At 35.9% G+C, this 8,958-nt stretch overlaps 1 protein-coding gene across 3 annotated transcripts; it reads right to left on the bottom strand.

The window, feature by feature from the left end:
- Nucleotides 1-679: 679 nt before the first annotated feature.
- On the bottom strand, nucleotides 680-8,725 carry LOC117931542 (geranylgeranyl transferase type-2 subunit beta 1). Of its 3 annotated transcripts, none has more exons than XM_034852509.1 (10): nucleotides 8,583-8,725; nucleotides 5,247-5,347; nucleotides 5,006-5,156; nucleotides 4,787-4,903; nucleotides 4,349-4,415; nucleotides 4,097-4,245; nucleotides 1,973-2,106; nucleotides 1,752-1,850; nucleotides 1,552-1,627; nucleotides 680-980 (listed from the first exon to the last, which is right to left on the bottom strand). In XM_034852509.1, exons 2-10 carry the CDS (start codon nucleotides 5,310-5,312, stop codon nucleotides 886-888), a joined length of 954 nt encoding a protein of 317 aa, XP_034708400.1. In that variant the 5' UTR covers nucleotides 5,313-5,347; nucleotides 8,583-8,725; the 3' UTR covers nucleotides 680-885. The 3 variants fall into 3 exon arrangements, with proteins under 3 accessions (XP_034708400.1, XP_034708401.1, XP_034708402.1); XM_034852510.1 differs by lacking the exon at nucleotides 8,583-8,725 and adding an exon at nucleotides 8,407-8,500; XM_034852511.1 differs by lacking the exon at nucleotides 8,583-8,725 and having other exon boundaries at nucleotides 5,006-5,175; nucleotides 5,247-5,329.
- Between the last annotated feature and the right edge of the window lie 233 nt (nucleotides 8,726-8,958).

Here is an 8,958-nt window from a genome sequence, read left to right as displayed (position 1 = left end):
GGAATGGAAGCCTTTTTGGGCCGGTTTCAGCAGCTGCTAAACGTCAATCCGCCTCTTGATTTTTACATTTTTCTAAAAAAATTTAAATTCGCTAAATAGATATAAGATATCAAATAAGCATAACTTTGTGAGCCACAAACATGCCATTGAATGTGGATAACATTTTGGTGTAGCAGACTACAAAACATTTTCTATGTGTCCTGTAAAAGAACTCACCACTAAACAAACCCATAAACCTCAAATGGATTTGTGGGCACATGAAATGTGTGTGGCATAAATATGGATAGTGGTGTTTCTTTTACCCAGATGCCACTTCTTTCTATTTCTTTCAACAGTTTTTCATACTGATTTCAATGTAAAATTTAAAAACTTAAAAAAGTTGTTTTGTTCCAAGTTCTAAGAAAGAATTATCATTTCCTAAAAGCACAATCACTATTTGCATTGGATGTTGGCACAGTAAAACACTCCTCTCCCACAATTGAAATTTTTATGGCTAGATCTTTGAAGAAGTTACAAAATATTCAACCTTTCACCCAAAACTTCTCTTAGAGAAAAGATGGTCACTGCTTATAACTAACATATGAGGGAGATCTCAATAAGTGTAGTCTGTAGAAAGTAAGACAGAACCAGTTTCATTAAAGTAGGAACTACCAAAGAACTTCATTGAACAAGGACCAAATGAAGAAACTTATACCTCCATTAAAAAGGTAAAAGATATTAATCAATACTAGTTAGGGAACAACTAATGTGACAATGATAACTTCATATCTGAAGAACCAAGTGAGTTTTATTTTGGTAACATGAATAATTTACCTTCCTAAAATATAAAAAGCAGAAGTTTGAAGGTTTACCACTGCTAAAAAATGGGACGTATATTAACTCATATTATCTGCTGAAGAAAATCCTATTCACCACATCAACTGGCAAAGCATAAGCTGGATCTACAGCTTTCAGTCCCGGATATTCAAGATGTGCAAGTCCTGCATTAACACCAAACAGAGAAGAGGGGAAAATAATCATATTTGTAACAGCATGTCAAACAAATATATATCTATTTTGCTCCATTCCTCGACAACAAGACCAAGCTCATTTCATAATAGGATGTCTGAGACCATTGCCTGCCAGCACTGCATGTGGAATAGCAAGGATGGGGGCTTCAGACCACGAACTAGACTATGGGAACAAAAAATAGAAAGAGTAAACTCCACCCATTGCTGAAATAGCAGGGTAAAAAATAGAGGCTAAATGCAAATTTCATCTGAGGTCCAACTTCTTGATCTCAAAATTTTTCTTTTTCACTCCAATTCCCACCCCACCTCTCTGGTGGAACCCCACACTATCTCACTCCTATAAAGTTATGAATGAGTAAATATTAGATGAATCACATTCAAAGTCAAGTCCAAATAGCTCTAGATGAATCAAGGGAACACAATGGACACTTCCTGTCTCACACTTCCATGAGCATTTATTTATATAAATAATTAGCACAGACCAAAGATGGAAAGTGTATTGGGGGGGAGGGGAGAGAGAGGGAGAGAGCTTGCTAGATACCAGCGACTCCAAAGTATGTATGGAAGACATCAACAGCATCATCAGGCCTATCTGAAATTCCTCCATTTTCCTTATCCTGCATTTTCCACAAACTGAGAATTTTAACCACCTTTTTAAGTTAAACTAAATCTAAATAAGGGCTAGGATTTCTGTGTAGGTTATCTGAATCTAAATAACAGCTCACTTAGTTTAGAACTGACCTGACAATCTAAGATGAATTTAATGAGCTTTTCCTTGTCAATCCAATGAGCTCTGTCAATCATGATCAGGCTTGATAGCACCCACCATGAGTAACAGACCTGAAGTGATACAATAGGAACTTATAGTAAGAAAACTATAAAAATGATTTTTATAGGAAATTATGGCTTCTCTAAAATAAATAACAAATAAATAAATATATGGAAGAAAAAAAGAATCATACATCAGGAAGCTTCTCTGGACGACCATTTAGTGCTCCAGATTTAACTTGTCGTTCACATAACCACCACCCAAGGAGGTCCTTGTTGACATGATGCAAAGAACCCGTCAAAGCAAGAGCACTCACACAACAGAATACTGCAATCATGGGGGCAAAATAAAACTTACAGCAAATTTTATAGTCTAGTTTGGACAGGCAGTAGCAATTTGTAATGTTCAAGCCAAACCTATTGATTAGTTTGAAAACATAAACATTACACATATGTAGATGCTTTTGAAACCATTGATGACTTTTCTCAACCACTTGAACATATAGACATGATGTAGTAGCACAATCAAATAAATTACTCTAAATAACAGTTGGTTCTAGGGACCATTTTTTCCCATTGTGCAAGTTCTTTATTAGCAATGAAAATGAATTCTAAGGGTAACATAAGAAATCAACAGATAATTTGCTAATTTTGATAAGGTCAAAAAATAAGCAAATGAAGTTGCAAACTTTATTCATTGGATTTACAAGTCTTCATTTTCTTTAATAAGCAGCAACTAATAATAGCATTAGAAAAGGTGCAAAAGTGGAGCTCAACCTGGATACACAAAGTATGCACTATGCAAGATACCCCAAATGGAAACAAGGGAAGAAAATAGTAAAATAAAGGCAATAAAAACATCCCAGAACCAAAACCTGCCTCAGAAAGGAGCAACATCTCAGATCTTAATATAAAAAGTCTATTGTGTGCAATTTATTTATTTTTTGATAGGTAAAGAGAATTATAATAAACAGAAAGAGGAAACACCGAACTAGTGCCCTCTAGGTATACAAGGAGTATACAAAAGCAGCCCATAGACTCGAAACCAAGGGGAAAGAAACAACAACCCCTACCCTTACTTAGAGCCTAGCCACTCAAAAAAGCTAACAAGAGAAAAAGGGCTCAAAACAATAAACACCCTAACCCAAGACCAAAGATTACATACAAAAGAATGTTTCAGCCTTTGGAGTGAAAGCACCTCATTCCCAAAAGCCAACAACCCCTACCCTTGTTGTGCGCAATCATGTTTTACATGATTCAGATGATTAAAATATCAGTCATGCATCTGGCTGACTAAACAACTTCGTACAGACTATTTAGGCTCACACTGGGTTTCTAATTTTCACTCCAGCTTGTTGGTTCTTCGACTGGGAGAGCTCACCATTTTAGATCATTAGTGGGTGCAGGTACAGTCTGAATAGCTCTTGCAAATGTGTTACAGTGGTGTTAGAATTTGGTACTAATTACTGCAAGTTCACAGGGAAAATTACCAAATTCCTTGTAAGGAGTGGGATGCATACATCAGTATCATCCAAGAGTTAAGAAGTGTCCACTAAATTTAAATAACACATAACTTTGCAAGACTTTTTTCAAAATTCAAGGAAGGTTGCTCTTCAATAGTTTCATCAAAGTCATGTTTCTTATCAGAAAATGTCACATTTTTGTTTGGTTGAAATGCAAATCCTTTGGTTGTGAAATAGGACTTCGTATAAATGCATAAAGCGGATTTGGAATACATTAATCAGTATTGGTTGGGCACTGGAAAATTGACCCTAGAAGAAGAAATGTATTCTGATTTGGAATCTGGGTGCCACACAGGTATGTAGTCTTAAAGGGTACTTTGAGAGTTGAAAAATGGAAGGATGTTTTGGGCACTGGGAATATTGATCCTAGAAGAAAAAATATATTCTGATTTGGAATCTGGTTGCCACAAAGACATATAGTCTTATAGGGTACTTTGAGAGTTGAAAAATGGAAGGATGTTTAAGGGAAAATAAATCTAATTAAGAAGCTAAAAGGATTATCTGCAGAACATTCATTCGACTAAGTTTATGCTACCCAGATTTTGACTTTTTTTTTTTCCTGGATAGGCATTTATGCTACCAAGATGAAATGATGATAACATTAAAGTGGCAATCAATTTGACACGTTAGCAAGAGTTTAGCAATTGCTTATATGGAAAGATTTTCCTACCCTTAAGAGTATAATAAACAAAGAAAACTGACACTGGAGCACTAAAAAAAGGCTGGAATTGTTCAATACTAGAAAAAAATTGAAGACTTGAAAAATAAAACTCCATTGTAACATGTATGACATACTTTGCCCTGCATGGGACTCCGCACCAGGTGTACATCCAAATCCACCATCGAGATTTTTGCAACTCACAATGTAGTTCACTGCCTTCTCAACATTAATTTTATCCAAACGTTGTAACAGAGAAAGAGAACAGATTGCAATATAAGAGAACCTACAGAAAATTTATATAGTTAAAGACTTCCTCAACTTAAGGAAACTAAATTCAAAGGATGCATGGAGCCAGAATAACAAAAGATCTGGGGCAAAAGAAATACCGCGTATCAATTTCGCCCCACATGTCACCTGAAAATGACCCATCTTCATTCTGCAGCCCCGCAATATCTAACTCAAGGGTCAAGAACAACAAAATGACTGAAATTACCCTGTTTTACATTGCAAACCAAAATTTCCAATTTTGCCAACATATAAATTTCTTAGACCTGCTTGTTAATGTCTGTTTATGGCCAATATTTGGGCAAAAGATCTGCAAAAAGAAAAAAGGAAAAAAGGAAAAAAAAAAAAAGATCTGCAAGTTGACCTGCTCGTAGTTCCATCAACAAAGTCCAGTAGTTGAAAATTGAAGATGGATAACAGTAGTGACACGAGCTTTTGTTAGTAAGAATTGTTGGCAATGTAAAAAAGATAATAACATTGCGTAGCATCATATTTAGAATAAAATTTCAAAACACACCACTGTATATACCCAAGGATACAATTTGAGACCTTATCAATATCAAGAACATTTAGCTTGTCAAAAAGAGCTAAAACTTGTACTGCACTGAGAGTATACAATATATGTGGATCATGTCCAACATTACCCCCAAAACCACCTACATAAACAAAATGTGTGATCTTATCATGTGATCCACTTTTATAATAAAATTTAGTAAAAAGAGATACCATGAGGGAACCATGATAGCAGCTTCACAAACCAGATTCATGTTGGCACTCCATTACCCACGAAATGATTTCATCTTCATCAACCATGTCCAGCTTTCCTAGAAGATCTAGAGTAGTCAGTCCCCAGTATGCCCCATTCATTCTTAGATGTTCCATCACCACTGATTCAAAATTGTCCTTCCTCTGAGTACAACAAAATCATCTGAAATTCAACTAAATATGGCATGACCAAAAAAGAAAAGAATAATTGATTGCTAATAAAACAAAACGCACCTTTTCAACTGATAAAATGTATTGAACATGTTTCTCTACTTCCAAGTCTCCTATTTGTCCTTCCATTGTGAATTTGATCTTGCTCCAAGATTACAAGTTACCTACAATTAGAGTTTGTTAGATCATCCATAATCTATCAGAAGAAGAAACAGGGAAATACAAAGGGATTCAAATAAGAGATTTTTCTATTCACATAAATTCTTCTCACTTAGCAATTTTACATTAACACATATGTTGGAGTAGATTACCCTTTCTGAGCATTTCCTCCAATTTATTGGCAACTAATTACAAACTCTAAACTTTCTCACCAACCAAACCAACACAAGACACAATTTTGCTTTCAAGAGGATAATCCATTTTCACCTACCAAAACAAGACAAAGCATGAAAATTTTTAAATACATACATATATATATGTTGAAGAAAGCTGAAGAGAGCTTTGAAAAATTTCTTTCTTACTTTTCTGAATGAGTAGAATACTTTAAAAATAATACAAAATAGTATGACTGAGTAGAGCTCAATAAGGAAAAACAGCTAGCAGCAAGCCTAACCTAATAACATTCTGATCTCTAAGAGTACATTAACAAAGTATCGACAATTAAGTCTCATTTACAGCAGGAAATAACATAGTCCTCTCAACAGAATAAGCATAATATCCTCAACTCAAGCTGGTTCAAATATATCTATCACTCCCAGGTCGCTAATCATGGATTGAAATAATTGTCTTGGAAGGTCTTTAGTAAAAATGCCTGCTAATTGTTCTTTCATTGAGAATAATGGTTTAAAAATCAGACCATTACCCAGCTTCTCCTTGATGAAACATCAATCTATCTCAACGTGTTTTGTTCTATCATGCTAAACCGCATTGTGAGCAATGCTAACAGCTGCTTTATTGTTACAATACAACATCATAGACCCTCCATTGGCTATTTTGAGTTCCTTCATTTGAGAACTTCGCCACATTAGTTCACAAATTCCTTGTTCCATACACCTAAACTTTGCCTCCACACTTGATCTAGGCAAAACTTGTTTTTTGCTTCTCCAAGTCACCAAATTACCTCCAATAAACTGACAATACCCAGAAGTAGATCTTCTATCAATTATAGAGTCTACCCAATTTGCATCAGAATAGGCTTCAACCTCTAGATATCATTCTTAGAGAATAGAAGACCCTCCCCAACAATTTAATACCTCAATATCTTCACCATTGCATTCATGTGTTCTTCATTTGGAGCATGCATGAATTAACTAACAACACTCACAATAAATGCAATATCGGATCTTCTGTGCGACAAGAAACTTAACTTACCAACTAGCCTCTAATAGCTTTTTTTATTAACTGCAGTACATGCTGTTGATGTTCCAATTTTGTGGTCTGCATCTATTGGTGTATCACTAGGCTTGCATCCCAACATGCTAGTATATTTCAAGAGGTTTAAAATATATTTTCGATGTGATAAAAAAAATTCTGTTTCTTGATCTAGCAACTTCAATTCCAAGGAAATATATAAGGTTAACTAAACTTTTAATTTCAAACTCTGTGCAAGTAGCCGCTTTAACCGCTCCATTTCAACCATGCCATTACCAATTAATATTATGTCATCAACATACATGATGAGGATTGTAAATTTATCTCCCTCCACATGCTTGTAGAACAAAGTATGGTCACCTTGACTTCGAACATATCCTATCTTACAAATTGAGTTAGTGAATTTTACAAACCATGCCCTTGGAAACTGTTTCAAACCATAGTGATTTCTTTAGTTTGCAGACTATTTTTCTTCCGAAGGTTTCTTCAAGGCCTAGAGGGAGTTCCATGTACACTTCCTCTCCAAGATCACCAAGGAGGAAAGCATTCTTTATATCTAACTTGCATAGTGGCCACTCCAAATTGGATGCAAGAGACAAGAGCACCCACATTATATTCATCTTGGACACTGATGCAAATGTCTCCTAATAGTCAATCCCATATGTTTGAGTAAACCTTGTTGCCACTAGTTTGGCTTTATATCTTTGATACTTCCATTTGCTTTGAATTTTGTTGCAAACACCCATTTACAACCCACTACCTTCTTACCATGGGGTAGTTCTACAAGATCTCATGTCTGATTCTTGTGCAAAGCCCCCATCACTGTCTCTTCCAACTTTGGACTTTCCAAAGCATCCTTAATAGTTTTAAGAGTATTCATATTGGAAAGGTTAGCGGTAAAGGCCTTGAAAGTTGAATTTAATCTATGATAAGAGATAAACTTGGCGATATGGTGTTGAGTACAAGATCTAAAACCCTTTCTAAAGGATATTGGCACATCAAGATCACACTTATTGATGAAAGAATCAAATTGTGACTCACTACGGTTCAATTCCACCATGTCAAGAGTAGAGGATTGGCCATGTTGAGGAAGATTTTTAGCCATTTTCTTCCTTCTAGTGTACATCTGCAGTGGTTCACTGGGAATAGGCACACTCTTCCTCTCACAATTGACACTGACATTTTTCTCAAGCACGCTCTCCTTCTTTTGACTCTTTGGTAGCAAAGATATAAGACTCACAAGCAAGGGACTCTCGGGCACAGGCATAGGTAGAACAAACCAAAACTGATCTTCTACTTTTCTCCCCTTGAAGAGAAGTTCGGATAAAGTATGACTTGTCTTCAAAGAAGGTGACATCCATAGAAACAAAGTATTTTTTGCAAGGAAGACGGAAGCATTTATATCCTTTTTGCTCCGATTATGACTCACGAACATGAACGACAGCCTCGCACCCAAAAACCTTAAGAGGAATGGGAAACCAAACAAAGTTGGAAAGATGTTCAAAAAAAAAAGCATTGACAAGTTAGAAGCATTCAAAGAGAAACCCTAGCCCCCTGTTCGATTTCCAAGAAAATGGGGCAATGACCCATGTTATTTCTAATCTTTTGCTTCCCAAAAAACAACCCTCGGGTCAACTAAGTCAAACGGTAAAATGACATTTTTCTGTATTTCCAAATCCTCGCTGATGAAAATTTTACAATTCAAACTTTTAATTCCTTTTTATACAAGAAAACATTCCCAGATAACAAAGACTGCACATCTAACAAGAACAAAATTTCAGTCCGAGCTGTTGTCCGAACTCGCAAAAGTTCCACAGTTGTTCAAAAAGAAACCCCATAATTCAAAACTCACTCAGTGAAATCCGAGCCCTCTGTTTGGTTAACAAGAAAACGAAGAAAAATAAGTGAAACCACGCTTAGATTCCTGTGTTATCTCTCTCACTTTCTTTCATTTTGTCATCATTTTCTCAGCATCCATCTAACCTAAGAGCCGATTCAATAATTTGGGAATGGAGAACGCAGAAGTACCTTAAACTGAGAGATCGATCAAAAAGCAGCTTTTGGAGAAGAAATGATTAAACGCTAATGTGAAAAGTGAGACCGGGCCTTCTGCAAGCAAACATGGCGTAAAAGTCGTGACCAGTGTGTGTTTTAGGCATTTAGGAGTGAGTCGGTTACAATGGGCTGAGCTTTGGGCTGGCACAGAGCGTAAGTGGGTTGATTTCTTGCACACAAATGAAAGTAGAAAACAAATGTTTTCATAATCGGACTGTCATTGAACTGGAAAAGTTATCGATTTACGGTTCACGAATGGTTCACTAGTCGAACCAACGGTCTAACCGTGGTCAAACGGGTGACGTCATAAATATATAATTTATATATTATATAAAATAAAAAATATTTA

This window comes from Vitis riparia, chromosome 15 (assembly GCF_004353265.1).
Source record: "Vitis riparia cultivar Riparia Gloire de Montpellier isolate 1030 chromosome 15, EGFV_Vit.rip_1.0, whole genome shotgun sequence".
Classification (NCBI taxonomy): Eukaryota; Viridiplantae; Streptophyta; class Magnoliopsida; order Vitales; family Vitaceae; genus Vitis; species Vitis riparia.
Note: the sequence above shows the minus strand (reverse complement) of the source record. Positions and strands in the feature narration are given on the sequence as shown.

Bases quoted from the DNA above. Each gene is read 5' to 3' on its own strand.
- LOC117931542 (XM_034852509.1), bottom strand. From the start codon at position 5,312: ATGGAAGGACAAATAGGAGACTTGGAAGTAGAGAAACATGTTCAATAC. The intron at 4,246-4,348 runs GTATTTCTTTTG...AATTTTCTGTAG, and splicing joins TGGGGCGAAATTGATACGCG to GTTCTCTTATATTGCAATCT. The intron at 981-1,551 runs GTATCTAGCAAG...GTGTTAATGCAG, and splicing joins TACATACTTTGGAGTCGCTG to GACTTGCACATCTTGAATAT.